Here is a 15923-nt window from a genome sequence, read left to right as displayed (position 1 = left end):
CCTGGAAGTTTTGGTGACTGGGTTGAAATTGAGTGAAATAAGGTGAAGAATTTAAATATTTTTCTCATAACAGAAAATTTACTGAATTAAAAAACTTCAACTGAGAGAGATGGCTTAGCAGTTAAAAGTGTTTGCCTGCATTTGCTGCACATGACATTGAAGACATAAATAAAAAGGTAAATGCAGAGACCAGCTGTGGTGGTACACACCTTTAATCCCAGCACTCAGAAGGCTGAGATAGAAGGATTGCTATGGTTCTAAGGACCCTGGCTCAATTCCCCAGTACCCAGGTAAGCCAGATGCACAAGGTGGCACATGCATCTGGACTCTCTATCTGCCTCTTTCTCTCTCTCAAACAAATAAATTAATAAAAGATTAAATAAAAAAAAAAACTTCAGTGTGTTGGGACACGCCTTTAATCCCAACACTGCAGAAGCTGAGATAGGGTCACCACGAGTTTGAGGCCAGCTTGGGGCCACAACATCTGGAGTTTGCAGTGGCTAAAGGCCCTGCTGTACTCTCTCTCTCTCTCATAAATAAAAAAGTAAATAAATAAAAATAAGGGACTGGAGAGATGGCTCAGCAGTTAAGGAGCTTGCGTGAAATGTCTACAGACTTGGGTTCTATTCCTCAGTATCCCCGTAAAACCAGATGGACAAAGTGGATCATGCACCTGGAGTTCGCCTGCAGTGGCTAGAGGTCCTGTGTACCCTTTGTCTCTCTCTCTCTGTCTCCTTGCAAATAAATAAACAAATTATTGAGCTAGAGAGATTCCTCAGAGGTTAAGATACTTGCCTGCAAAGCCTAGTAACCAGAGTTTGAATCCCCAGTACCCATGAAAAAAATTAAAAATGAACTAAATAAATCATTGTTTTGAAAAACCTTCAATCATTTCTTTTCCTTTTTTTGTTTGTGTTTTGTTGTGTGGTATGTGCCTGTATGTGGTATATTCATGTGTGGGTGAGTGCACACATGTGTACCTATGCGTGTGTGCAGAGGACAGTGGAGTACTTTACGGGGTTCCTTCTTCTGTTCTTCCGCCTTATTTCCCTGATAGGAGTGTCTCTCAGTGAACCTGGGCTCTCCTGTTTGGACTAGAATGGCTGACCAGCAAGCACTCAATGCTCCTGTCTCTGGCCCCTCCCCCTGCCCCTGCACTGGGGTTACAGGCATGCATAGCCAAACTCAGCTTTTTTGTTTGTTTGTTTTTTCTTTGGAGGTAGGGTTTCACTATAGCCCAGGCTGACCTGGAACTCACTGTGTAGACTCAGGCTTGCCTTGAACTCATGTCAATCCTCCTGCCTCTGCCTCCCAAGTACTAGGATTAAAGGCGTGCACCACCACATGCCACTTAAGCTCAGTTTTAATACACGCATGCTGGGTATAGAATTCAGGTCCTCATACTTGCACAATACGTCTTGCTCACTGAGTTATCTTCTCAGCCCTTAAACTTACCTAAAACATTTAATTCTTTTTCTTTTTATGAATTTACTTATTTATTTTTTTATCTTTATTTTAGAGAGACAAAGAGAGAGAATTGGTGCACCAGGGCCTCAGCTACTGAAATCAAACTCCAGATGCTTGTGCCACCTAGTGGACATGTGCGACCTTGCGCTTGCCTCACTTACATGTGTCTGGCTCATGTGGGGTCTGGAGAGTCAAACATGGGTCCTTAGGCTTCGCAGACAAGTACCTTAACTGCTAAGCCACTAAGCCATCTCTCCAGCCCTGCTTTTTTTATTTTTATTTTTATTTTTATTTTCTGAGGCAGGGTCTCAGTCTAGCCTGGAACTCACTCTGTAACTCCAGTCTGGCCTACAACTATAGCAATCCTTCTGTCTCAGCCTTCTGAGTGCTGGGATTAAAGGTGTGTACCACCACAGCTGGTCTCTGCATTTACCTCTTTATTTATGTCTTAAGTGTCATGTGCAGCAAGTGACATTCTTTGCCAGTGCTAAACTATCTCAAATGTCATCCTATGAATGACTGAGCAGACATTCTTTGGCCAGACTTTTTCTTTATGGTGTTGAAGACTATGCCCAGGGGCCATGAAGTCACACGCCCAGTGCCACTAAACTGACAGTCAGCAAACCTACTGCTAAGATCTGTATCTAGCAGACTTTTACACATGGGCTGTTTACATGATGACAACAATAAATCTCTGCCTGTTTTAAGCTTAAATTTTTAAAAAAATATTTTATTTATTTGTTAGCAGAGAGTTAAAAAGACAGACAGGGAGGGGGGCAGGAGAATGGGCATGCCAGGGACTTCAGCCACTTCAAAGGAATTCCAGATGCATGTGCCACTTTGTGCATCTGGCTTACATGGTACATGGGTACTGGGGAATTGAACCCAGGTCATCAGGCTTTGCAGGGAAATGCCTTAATTGCTGAGCCAGCTGCCCAGCACCTGTTACCCCCTTTTTAAAACATGTTTTAATTTATTTGCAAGACAAGAGAGAGAGTGAATGGGCATTCCCGGGCTTCTTGCCACTTCAAACAAACTCCAGATTCATGTGCCACTTAGCACTCTGGCCTTATGTGGGTACTGGGGAATTGAACCCAGGCCATTAGGCTTTACAAGCAAATGCCTTTAACCACTGAGCCTTCTCTCCAGCCTCTGTTACCTCCTTTTGTCTTCAGACTAAGTTCAGTGTTTGACCGTTTAAATTACTCCTATGCTCAGAGGAGCTTCCTGGCCTCCTCACTGAGTTAGCAGATAGCAAGGATCAGACTCCTTCACCACATCCTCTCCAGGTTACAAGTTCTCCCAGCCCCCGGGTTTCCTGTGTCACACTCTAAGGTAAGATTCTATGTAAAGTAACCTATATCAGCTACTCCTCTGTCACTGCTGCTCTGAGAATCCTTCAGTAGCATGAGGCTATGCCAAAGAAGCATCAAGAGCTCAGGCTCCTGGCTCATTCCCCCAAGTCCAAAACTGTTTCGGCACTGCTTTCCAACCTGCCCCTCAGGACACAACAGGAAACAGCGGCGCGTACACCGGAGGCCTGCTCGGCGGGCGCCTCTTAGAGACCCGCCACGAGGAGCTCAGCCCTGGCCCTGCGGGAACCCAGCCCTCCACTGCAGCTGCACACCACCCTGGTTTACAGTCCTGAGATGCCCGCCACCTACTCCCAGTGAGCCAGACAAAGATATAACCAAAGAACACATGAGAAATGAGGGCTGAGGAGATGGCTCAGTGGCTAAAGAGCTTGTTTGAAAAGCCTGATGACCCAAGTTTGACTCCCCAGTACCCATGTAAAACCACATGCACAAAGTGGAGATGCATCTGGAGTTCATTTGCCGAGGCTGGAGGCCCTGGCATTTTCCATATTATCTCTCTCTATATATATATATCTATATATATTTTTTCTTGCAAAAAAAAATATTTTAAAGAGAGACAGAGAGATGAGCCAGGTGTGGTGGCGGACGCCTTTAATCCCAGCACTCAAGAGGCAGAGGAAGGAGGATCCCCATAAGTTCAAGGCCACTCTGAGACTACATAGTGAATTCCAGGTCAGCCTGGGCTAGAGTGAGACCCTACCTCAAAGAAAAAGAGGAGAAAGAAAGAGAGAGGATAGAGAGAGAGGAAAGTGAAAATTTTAACATCTAATTCCTTATTAGTAGTAGTTGCAGTACTTCAAAACCATAGAGCCTTAGACCTTATTATTGCTGAATATGGGGGAACGTGTGTGGTCTTGGGAAAAGAATGGTTTTTTTGTTAATGAATCAAATGTTGTTGAACAAGATGTTGAAACTCTCATTAAACTCCACAAGGAGCTGCTTGACCACTACAAGCCTGAGGACCCCACCACCTGGTTCTCTAACCCTTTAGCCACCTGGCTTCTCCCCTCCTCAGCCCCCTCCTTGCTATAGGAGCCCTATTACGTGTAGCCCCTGCCTCACCAAATTTCCCAGACAACAACTAACTGACATTGCTGAGGTTGCGACTCATCAGGCTCTCGTGCACCATCTACCCGAGCCTATGACAGACCATAAAGATCTCACTCAATGTGATGACGCCTCCCCATTCCAAAACCAAAGGGAGCTGTCGGACATTGGCAGGGCCCTGGGTTAAGCAAACCTAAGCTGTCTGACACAAAGGCCCCAGGCTATGGAGGGTCACAGCAGCTGGTCATATCTCGGGACTGACCTGCAGGGGAGCTCCTCCCTCCATTCTTGGGGGTTGCAGTGAGTCAGGATCCTTCCCCAATTCTTGGAAGTCGCAGTGAGCTTGGACCCACAGACAGAATCTCACAGCTCAAGATAGGCAGGAAGTAAGGCCACTCTTTCTCCAAGCACGGGACACCTGGACATTCAGGTAAGACTTAGGCTTTGCCCATAACCCTGTGACCTCTGACCAGTTGCCTAGGAAACTCTTTGTGTGGCATCAGCCAGCCCTTTGCACAGCCCCCCCCCCCCCCGTACTCTATGCCCTCCCTTTGCCACGGCCTATGTGTCAGAATGCATGTCCCCTATGCTAATTAGGCATCAGCCAGCAACCTTGTACATCCAGTCCCCTTAGGACCCTCAACTGCTTATAAACCCATTTCCTTGACAATAAACCGAGAGCTGTTCACGGAAGCTGACTCCCATGGTGGTTCTTTCTCTTGTCATGAGCACGTAACTTTTGTTTCCAGTTGCCTGGGATGCCTTCAGGGAAACCGTGGCAGGGACCTGGAGGACCCAGGAACCCACAATAATAATACCAAGTATCATGACAGGAGCACCCTGAAACTACCAAAGGAGATTCAGTTTCCTACTGCGAATAACTACCACCATAAGAAAAATTATTCTAGAAAATGAAATAAAATACTAATGACTATATAAGATCTCCTCCTGTGAAAGATGATAGCTTCTTTTAGCCAGGTTGTGAGACTTTTCTAAGTATTGCTACTTTTTAAATTTTTTTTGAGAGAGAGAGAAGCAGATAAGGAGAGAGAATGGGCGCTCCAGGGCCTCCAGTCACTGCAAATGAACTCCAGATGCATGCACCCCCTTGTACATTGGCTTTCATGGGTCCTGGGGAATCGAACTGGGGCCCTGAGACTTTTCAGGCAAACACCTTAATTGCTAAGCCATCTCTCCAGCCCGTATTGCTACTTTTTAAAGGAAAACAAACAAACAAATAAAAAATCTAAAATCTTAACACCTTATTTGGACATGATATTTAACATTACACATTTTCCAACAGCAAGTACTGGCTCTCAGGGCCCTCCCCACCTATTCCCCTCCCCCTCTTCTTGTGTGTGTGCTTTCTAGCTCTTGTCTTACTTATTATTTATTTATTTATTTATTTTGTTTTTTCAAGGTAGGGTTTCACTCTATCCCAGACGAACTTGGAACTCAAAGCAGCCCTCCAAGTGCTGGGGTTAAAGGCATGTGCCATCACACACAGTTTTTTTTGTTTTGTTTTATTTTCTTTTTCAAGGTAGGGTCTCCCAGGCTGACCTGGAATTAAATTCACTATGTAGTCTCAGGGTGGCCTTGAACTCACAATGATCCTTCTACCTCTACCTCCCAAGTGCCTGGATTAAAGGCATGCACCACCACACCTGGCAATATATTCTTAATTTGGGAAAAACACCAGTGCTTTACTTATAGCAAAAAGCACAGAATTAAAAGTCCATTGAAATCCACAAGACTATATGTGAATGTATCTGTTTATTAGAGCTTTCAGTGTATAAAATTCAAATAAAATGATCTATCAAATTGTTAAGTTTTAGGGAAAACTGCAGCACAAATGAACACAGCAAGAGCGGCGAAAACAGAGCTGCACGAAAAGCATCAGATTAAAAACATCCGCCTCTTCCCGATCCGCAAACACTGGCTGCTGGAACAAAAGCTATAGTGAAACACGGGCATTCACCATGAAGACAATAAAAAGCCACTTTTACTTGAGATGAATATAAACATATAAATAAATAAAAAATCTCTCCCTTTATTTTGATCCATGCTTTTTCTATACTCAACGATAAAAGGTTATTTTCCAGCTGCCGGCACACCTCTCCTTCTGTGCCATGCACTTTTCCCCCTACACAGTTTGGTTGGTGAAGTTGCATCTTAAGTGGAGCAAGCGGGGCCCGGGGTGACCGTAACCAGGGAGGTCGAAAGCTCGTCTACAACGGACGGCGCATACATACTGTATTGTCCCGTGCTAGTCTGGTAAATGCTAGTTGGCACTGCCATGGTAGCAATGCTAGGTGGTGTTCCTTCTTCCTCTGATTTTTCTTCTTCAATCTTGGGAATACCAGGCACATCAGAGGAAAAGTCATTCAGTATTTTTCTAAAATATAATTTAATAACATACGCAATTAGGATACAGAATGAGAGGCACGGCAGAAAAGCTATAGAGGAAGAACTGATCTGCTTGATGACAATTGTACCCTTTTGGAAAGACCAGCGCTCACTCCAGTAGGAAGGACACTGAGCCAACTCACCTATAGGAAGGTCTTCGTGAAAGGACTTCTCGCCGTTTATGGGAATCGATTACACCTTCTGATTCTGCAGGCTCATTTGTCTCTGCAATTGTTGCTACCTGTAATACAAGACCTTCTGAGATGCATCAAAAAAGCTTCAAAGTGGGTGACTAAGGGTCTTTGTGGGCAGCCCTGGGCTGAGGGGCAAGGCATATCCAGATCATGACCAGCAGACCAGTGCAGGGATGCTCTGGACAGAGTCTCTGAGGGGAGGGGAGGGGAGGGGAGGGGAGGCAGGAAAGGACAAGCACAGGCATTGAGACCCACAACCTTAGATCTGAATGTGTCCTTAGGATCCCAAAGGGCTGAGTGAGCTGGACCGAGACAAAAACTCCCCACAGCATCATGGCTGGCTTGACCTGCATCTTCAAGCTGGCATCAGGCCCAAAGACCACTTACATAAAGTCAGTGTTCATGTCACAAGGAGTGTGTTCAAGTTTAAAAGTTTTGAAGGTCCAAAAAGAAGTTTATGGGGGCTGGGGAAATGGCCCAGAGATTAAAAGTGCCTTCTTGGGCTGGGGAGATGGTTTAGCAGTTAAGGTGCTTGCCTACAAGGCCTACAGACCCAGATTCAACTCCCCAAAACCCACATAAGCCAGATGCACATGGTGGCAACACGCATCTGGAGTTCATTTGTGGTGGCTGGAGGCCCTGGTGTGCCCATTCTCTCTCTCTCTGTCTCTCTTTAATAAATAAATATATTGCCGGGCATGGTGGTGCATGCCTTTAATCCCAGCACTTGGGAGGCAGAGGTAGGAGGATCACCATGAGTTTGAGGCCACCCTGAGACTACAGAGTGAATTCTAGGTCAGCCTGAACTAGAATGAGACTCTACCTCAAAAATAAATAAATAAAGAAATATATATATATATATATATGTATGTATGTATATATATACACATATATGTATATCATATATATATGATATATATATATGATCAGACCTTTTACCTTTCTATTTTAAAAGTAGTGCTTGCTTGCAAAGCCTTCTAGCCCAGACTCAGGTTCAATACCCCAATACCCAGGTAAAGCCAGGTGCACGAAGCGGCACATACATCTGCAGGCTTTGGAACAGTAATAGGTCCTGGTGCCCCCATAATCTCTCTCACATTTTAAAAAATATTTTATTTTTATTTATTTATTTATTTGACAGAGAAAGAGGGAGAGAGAAAGAGAATGGACATGCCAGGGCCTCTAGATGAACTCCAGATGTGTGTGCCCCCTTGTGCATCTAGCTAATGTGGGTCCTGGGGAATCAAACTGGGATCCTTAAGCTTCACAGGCAGATGCCTTTATTGCTAAGTCATCCCTCCAGCCCTCTCACAACTTGTTTTTGTTTTTCCAAGGTTGGGCCCAGGCTGACCTGGAATTCACTGTGGAGTCTCAGGGTGGCCTCAAACTCACAGTGACCCTCCTACCTCTGCCTCCTGAGTGCTGGGATTAAAGGCGTGCGCCACCATGCCCAGAACCACTCACAATTTTTTTTAATAGAGTAAAAGTATTTTCTCCTTAGAGGTAGTATCAGAGGTTTCAATGTGATTTCATTTTTCAAGTCAGGAAAAATACAATAATATGATAAGTCAGAAAACTAAAATAATGAATCTGCAGAACCTATTTTTGCCAATCTATTCAAGCCATACATTAATTACTAAAGTTTCATTTTAAATAGAACCCTAAGACAAAACTTACTTTATACAATTAAAAGAAAATTTTATTTGGGAAAAACAAGAGGTTACTAAAATTTCAAGAGCCGGACACAGTGGCTCATACCTTTAATCCCAGAATTCAGGAGGCAGAGGTAGAAGAATCACTGTGAGTTCAAAGCCAACCCGGGACTACAGAATGAGTTCCAGGTGAGTGAGACTCTACCTCAAATAAATAAATAAATTAAATAAAAATAAAAGGTTGGACTGGAGAGATGGCTTTGTAGTTAAGGCACTTGCCTACAAAGCCTCAGGACCTAGGTTCGATTCCCCAGAACCCACATAAGCCAGCTGTACATGGTGGTGAATGCATCTGGAGTTTGTCTGCAGTGGCTAGAGACCCTGGTATGCCCATTCTCGCTCTCTCTCTTGCTCTTAAATGAATAAATAAATAAATGTAAAATATTAGCTGGGTGTGGTAGCACACAACTTTAGTCCTAGTACTAGGGAGGCAGAAGCAGGAGCATCGTCATGAGTTCAAGGCCACCCTGAAACTACATAGTGAATTCCAAGTCAGCCTGGGGTAGAGAGACTGTGGTGGTTTGATTCAGGTACCCCCCATAAACTTAGGTGTTCTGAATGCTAGGTTCCCAGCTAATGGAGAGTTGGGGATTAATACCTGATGGAGGCGCTGTATTGTTGGGGGCGGGCTTCTGGGTGTTACAGGCAGGTTCCCCTTGCCAGTGTTTGGCGCACTCTCCTATGCTATTGTCCACCTTATGTTATACAAGGGGTGATGTCCACCCTCTGCTCATGCTGTCATTTTCCCTGACATCATGGAGCTCCCCCCCTCGAGCCTCTAAGCCAAAATAAACCTCTTTTTTTCCCACAAGCTGTTCTTGGTTGGGTGAACCAAGAGCAATGCAAACCTGACTACAACAGAGACCCTACCTCGAAAAACCAAAAAACAAAGTAAAACATTTTTAAAAGTCAAGAATGTAAGCAAGAATATCTAGTTCCTGCTATAACATGATGACAACTAGAGACTACTGCTAACTCTATAGTCTCAGGCTGGCCTTGAACTCACAGCGATCTTCCTACCTCTGCCTCCCAAGCGCTGGGACTGAAGGCGTGCACCACCATGTCCAACTCTGGGAAAACACTTTTTAAAATAAATGAGTTGTTGAGATAAGGACTGACCCAAAAGTTGTCCTCTTCCCGCCACAGGGACTCTGGCATGCACATCTGCACTCACACGCATGAATACGCATGCACAACATGTGGCTGTCTTTTCTTTGTTGCCCCATAGTGTAGGCGTGGGGACTAGGGAGGTGGCTCAGCTGAGCAAGCCTACAGCTGAGTTCAAGCCTGGTGCCCACGTGAACCGGGAGCCGCGGCGTGGTAGCTCTCACCCCGGCTTGCTTTCTGTGAGACTCCTCCATCCCCACAGCCTGTCTGTCACTCTTTCTAACCCTAATTAGGAAAGAGGACATTTCCCACACCCTTTGTCTGGTGGCTTTTACTGGGGTGCACATATTTCTTCTACTTTTAAGCTGGCTGGCACTGGAAGAGAATCTTAGATTCAGAAGACTTGTTATCGCTGTTGTTAAATCAGTGATTTGTCACTGTAGAGAGTATCCAGGCGGAGAGTACAGGGCCACCCTGAGACTACATAGTGAATTCTAGGTCAGCCTGGGCTAGAGGGAAACCCTACCTTGAAAAAACAAAACAAAAACAATTATTTTCCCAGTCAGTTGTGGTGATACGACAGTGGCATGAATGCTATGGGAATAACCGACCAGTCTGACTGGATTGAGGCCCATCTCTGGATGCTCGCTCTGCGGGGTGGGAATTGGGTGAAGTTGCCTCTGAGTCATCCACTGTCCCTGAGATCAACACCTCACCCTGCTCCGTCGCCACCTGCACAGAGTCACTGGAGTGCCACTCATGCTGTGCTCCGCCTCTGCCCCACCTGGGTGAACAGACCTGTGTTCACGTCTCCCCAGAGAAAAAGTTGCCCAAGACAACTTTTGGGAACTGTTAAGGATCTATAACCACTTTAATAAAATAAATAGTAAAAATACATATTTAGATCACAACTACAAGAATAATAACATCTACTAAAGTCCAGGTTCAATATGAGGAGATATGTGATATGTAAACAAAACAGCCAAGTGCCAATATTACTTTGGAGTGAGGTAGCAAAGCTCAGTGGTCAAGCATGTGTTTTGTATGTAAGAGACCTTGGGGTTCTATGCCCAGTACCAAAATAAAATATAGCAATACTATATTATTTTATAAGTATTGCACGCACTGATTCTAAAATAAACTTCAAAGCCAGGCATGGCTGTGCATACCTTTAGTCCCAGCACTCACTAGGCAGAAGTAGGAAGATCACTATGAGTTTGAGGCCAGCCTATGCTAGAGTGAGATCCTACCTCAAAAAAGCAAATAAGGGGGCTGGAGATACTGCTTAGTGGCTAAGGCCCATGCCTGCGAAGCCTAAGGACTCAGGTTTGACTCTCCAGATCCCATGTAAGCCAGATGCACATGGTAGCACATGTGTCTGGAGTTCGTTTGCAGTGGCTAGAAGCTCTGGCACATACATTCTCTCCCTCTCTCTCTCACTCTCTCTCTCTCTAATAAGTAAATAGAAATATTGTTTCAAATAGCAAGTAGGAACTAGAGATATTGCTTAGTGGTTAAGGTGCTTGCCTACAAAGCCAAATAACCCAGGTTCAATTCTCCAGGACCCATGTAAGACAAATGCACAAGGTGGTACGTACACCTGGAATTTGTATGCAACAGCTGAAGGCCCTGGCATGCCCATATTCTCTCTCTCTCTCCCTCTCTCCCTTTGCCCCCTCAAATAAATAAATATATTTTTTTAAAAAAGCAACTAAAAGCCAGGTATGGTGGTACACACCTTTAATCCCAGCACTTGGGAGGCAGAGGTAAGAGGATAACCGAAAGTTTGAGGCACCCTGAGAATACATAGCGAATTCCAGGTCAGCCTAGAGTGAAACCCTACCTTGAAAAATCAAAAAAAAAAAAAAAAAAAAAAAAAAGCAACTAAAGGGCTAGAATGATGGTTTAGAGTCAAGGCACTTGCTTGCAAGCCCGATAATCCAGGATCAAATCCCCAGTACCCACATAAAGCCAGATGCACAAATTAGCACATGCATCTGCAGTTTGTTTTCAGTGGCAAGAGGCTCTGATGCACCCATTGTCATATCTCATAACTCATTCCCTCTCTCTCCTTGCAAATAATAAAATAAATTTCTGAGCCAGGCATGGTGGTGCACACATGTACTCCCAGCACTCAAGATGCTGAGGCAAGAGGACTACTTAAAACTTTGAAGCCAACCAGGGCTACAAAGGAAGTTCAAGGCCAGCCTGAGAAGCCCTATGAGAGAGGACAAAACATTTTATTTTCCTACTCTTGTGAGTTCTTGTAAACACACTATAATCTTTAACGATGTTTTATTTATTTATCTGAGAGAGAGGAAGAGGCAGAGAGAGATAATGAGCATGCAAGGGCCGTAAGTCATTGCAAACCCAGACGCATGGGCCACCTTGTGCATCTGGCTTATGTGGGTACTGGGGAACTGAACTGGGTTCTTTGGCTTTGCAGGCAGCGCCTTAAGTGCTAAGCCATCTCTCCAGCCCCTATAATCTTTGTGTTACTGTGTTTGACAGATATCTCCAGAGACCCTTTCAACTACCACTAGGAAGCTTTGCTCACTAAACCTGAGTGAGCACAGGAAACTAGGAGAGAAGTACTGGATAGCAGGCCATCACGCCTTGTACACTAAGGCAACTCCAGCCCTCCGTGATGTCTATGCCCAGCAGGACAGCGTGCTTCATACAGAAGGTGAAGTTCGTCAGGCGTGCGTCTAAGAAGACTGCAGTGTGAGTTCTACAACACAGCCAGGTGTGTTTTTGTTTTGATTTTTCAAGGTAGTGTTTCACCCTAGCCCAGGCTGACCTACGACACAGCCAGGCACATGACTGCAGTCTCAGCATGTGAGAGGCCAACGGGGAAGATCATGCTATGCGTGCAAGCCGTGGTTGAGCTAAAAAGTGTGAGTGTCTTTAAAAAAATTATGTAAGAAAACGAGAGCTAGAGAGATGGCTCAGCAGTTAAAGGCAAAGCCTGAGGCCTATGTTCCTCTCCCTAGAACCCACCTTAAGACTGACGCACAGCCAGGTGTGGTGGCGCACGCCTTTAATCCCAGCACTTGGAAGCAGAGGTAGGAGGATTGCCATGAGTTCAAGACCACCCTGAAACTCCATAGTGAATTCCAGGTCAGCCTGGGCTAGAGTGAGACCCTACCTTGAAAAATTAAAAAAATTTTTTTTGAAAAAGAGGGCTAAAGAGATGGTTCAGTTTGTAAAGTCTGAAGGCCTGGGTTCAACCCCCTAGTACCTAAAGCTAAATGCACAAAACGGCACTGTGCCTAGAATTCCTTTGCAAGTGGCAAGAGGACCTGGTGTGCCCATTCTCACTCACTCTCTGCTTCTTTCTTGCTCTCTCTCTCAAATAAATAAATAAGATAAAAATTTAAAAACACAAAGAAAAGCAATGACAAATGAATAGTAAAAGCAAGAATTTCAAAGCTCAAGCAAGTCAAGGAAGAAAGCTGGCCTGGACGTCTGTGCGCACGGGGACTGAACACGGACTCGGCGTGCTCAGCGCGCCCGAAGGCAGCCAGCGCAGTCGTCGCAGCAGTCGCGGTGCCGGTGATTAAAGCTACACTTTCACGCTCTGGTCTGTTGTGAAGAGCGCTGCTCACTACCCAGGCCTGGCCTACTTCTCTTCTCTTGTTCTTTCGCTTAAGAAATGACAGACAGCTGGGTACTTACCATCAGGAGGTAGTCACCGTCCTGGAACTGTCATTCTCTGATGTGACAGATAAGAAAGAACCCATGTGCCTCACTTTTGGTGCCCATGCTTCGGTGGCTAAGAATGCTCCAAGCACAAAGTTCTAAAGCAGTTAAACTACCTTGCTAGGACCTCATGGCTACTAACAGTGAGGACCTTTAGAGGCCGGCCGAAGCATGAACTACCCTCTTTAAAAGCTGAAGAGAAACTAAAGAGAATTTAAATATAGTAGATTACTTTTATAAACAGTTTATATGATAATCTTGTACTACTTTAGATGCAACCAGGACTGGAGAGATGGCTTAGCGGTTAAGGTGCATGCCTGGGAAGCCTAAGGATCCAGGTTCAATTCCCCAGTACCCACGTAAGCCAGATGTACAACATGGTGCATGTGTCTGGAGTTCATTTGCAGTGGCTAAAGGCCCTAGCGTGCCCATTCTCTCCCCCCCCTTTCTTTCTCATAAACAAACAATAAATAGATGCACGTCAAGGTCTTGTTCCCATATGGACAAAGAGCACATTAATTTTCATGTCCCATAATCAAAAACACGCAGAAAGCACACAGAAGGCAGCTCAGGCTGCTCGAAGCCTTTAGAGTCCTCTCTCCAGAGATGTCATCTCAGGGCCAGTGTGGCCTCCCGCCACTCCTCCCCAGCAGGAGCATGCCGAGAGAAGTCCAGACTCCTAGCCCTGAGCTGAAGCCTAACTCAGTCATCACCCAGCTACTGAGTAATTTCAGAGACCCCGGCAGCAAGGCACAGTAATGCCCCTTGCCTGGACTCAAACACAGTAATGGAAGTCTGGCATGGTGGCACACGCCTTTAATCCCAGCACTTGGGCGGCAGAGGTAGAAGGATCACCGTGAATTCAAGGCCAGCCTGAGACTCCACAGTGAATTCCAGGTTGGCCTGGGCTACAGTGAGACCCTGCCTCACAAAACAAAACAAACAAAAGTACAGTACTGCCCTCCCCTCCACGCCAACCTACTCACTTGTCGGCAGTAAGCATTCGGCACGGTGGACCTCTCTGGCACTGGGCAGCTTCACCTCGCTGCTCTGCCGCGCACAGTGACTGGCGCACCCCAGCCAGAGACCTTGGCAATGAAACAAGCTCTACTTTTGTCGTGAGCGGCAGCAGAACCTCAAGATTTCTTTCTTTTTCTGTCTTTGAGACACACTGGCCTCTCTCTTGCTGTGCAGTCAAGGATGGGCTGGAACTTGTGATCCACCTGCCTCCCCTCCCCCAGCTGCTGGGACTGCAGGTGAGCGTCACAGCCTTATTTTTCGCTGTGGCAGGGACTGAGCCCTGCAGGGCTCTATGCATGCTAGGCAAGCAGCTTACCAACAGAGCTGCATAGCCAGGCCAAGATCGCAGCTGCTTCTTTCATTTTTTTTCAAGGTCAAGTCTCAGTCTAGCCCAGGCTGACCTGATTCACTAGTCTCAGGTTAGCCTTGAACTCACAGTGATCCTCCTACCTCTGCCTTCCAAGTGCTGGAACTAGAGGCATGCATCACCATGCTTGGCAGGATCTCAGCTTTTTTATTTTTATTTTTATTTTTTTTTGAGGTAGGGTCTTGCTCTAGGCCCAGGCTGACCTAGAATTCATTCTGTAGTCTCAGGATAACCTCAAACTCATGTTGATCCTCCTACCTCTGCCTCCCAAGTGCTGGGATTAAAGGCATGTGCCACCATGCCCACCTTGTGATCTTTTTTTTTTTTTTTTGATCTCATTTTTAAGGAACATCAATGATCTTCCTCTCTCTCGCTATCTCTCTCAAATAAGTAAGCAAATAAATAAATAATGTTTGCCAGGCATAGTGGCACATGTCTTTAATGTGAGTTCGAGGCCAGCCTGGGACTATACAGTGAATTCTGAGTCAGCCTGGGCTAGAATGAGACCATACCTTGACAAACCCTCACAGAAAAAGAAATATAACCCTACCTTGAAAAAACAAACTAACAAAATTCTGCTTCAATGCTTGGATTTCGTCATTGCCAATAAACACTGTCTGTCATTTTCCTCAAAGTGACAATGACATTCCTTTTTAAGGAAATGTCAAGTTTGAATAGACAGTTTCACTAATAGTCATTCTTTTGAGAAAAATGATTTGTTTCCCTGTAGAAAAACATCCCACAGGTAGTTTATCTTCGCACATCGTAACAAGAGTGCTGCTCCTCAAGAGGGCGTCGGTCTTCAGTACAGACACGAGCGCTTCCTGCGAATGCCCACCTCAGGACAGAACAGCAGAGGGACTGTGGACTCAAGGGCAAGATATGTGCAGCTGACCCTGTTACTGGTTCACAAAGGAGAGTCTTAAATGAAACTGGCTTTCTTGTTTGTTTTAATTGCAAATGAGTAATAGTGAAGAAAAGCTAGCTCATCTGGTCGTCTGAATGTGTTTCTGTAGAGATTTAGAAGCAGCTGGCAACAGTGATGCCATGGTACAAGCTGAAGAGCAGCCGAGGTAGCCCGGGTCCCTGAAAACAGCTGAAATAGTGTAGTGTCGAAGAATTTTTGAAAGAATGTTGGGGGAGGTTTGATTCTGTTGTTGTTGTTCTATTAATTTGGTTTTTCAAGGGTCTCACTCTGGCCCAGGCTGATCTGGAATTCACTATGTAGTCTCGGGCTAGCCTTGAACTTCCAATGGTCCTCCTACCTCTGCCCACTGAGTGCTGGGATTAAAGGCATGCACCACACCTAGCTCTCAAAAGACTTTTAATTATAATTTTACTGTAACTTGTTCTAAACTTAATGAAACTTGAATAAAACTAATAAATTGCATGAAAAATTAGTAATAGTGAAGAGCACAAAGGCATGTATGTACAGTTTGGCGCCACTGATGTCACAGGCTAGGACAGATAGTTTATTCCTGCCCCTCCCAGTCACTGCGAATGTTAACACAGAGGAATAACCGTT

General features: G+C 45.2%; 1 protein-coding gene across 2 annotated transcripts in view; it reads right to left on the bottom strand.

Annotated features, from left to right (window-relative positions):
• Window positions 1–15923, bottom strand: part of Crem (cAMP responsive element modulator) — a 52626-nt gene that overhangs the window by 33327 nt on the left and 3376 nt on the right. For both annotated transcript variants that reach the window (XM_045150625.1, XM_004668163.2), the window contains exons 2-3: window positions 6440–6537; window positions 6143–6285 (exon numbers count right to left, since the gene is read on the bottom strand). In XM_045150625.1, coding sequence (XP_045006560.1) covers window positions 6143–6285; window positions 6440–6537 — 241 coding nt within the window. The remainder of the gene's footprint in view (window positions 1–6142; window positions 6286–6439; window positions 6538–15923) is intronic.

This window comes from Jaculus jaculus, chromosome 5, assembly GCF_020740685.1.
Source record: "Jaculus jaculus isolate mJacJac1 chromosome 5, mJacJac1.mat.Y.cur, whole genome shotgun sequence".
NCBI classification, from domain to species: domain Eukaryota; kingdom Metazoa; phylum Chordata; class Mammalia; order Rodentia; family Dipodidae; genus Jaculus; species Jaculus jaculus.
Note: the sequence above shows the minus strand (reverse complement) of the source record. Positions and strands in the feature narration are given on the sequence as shown.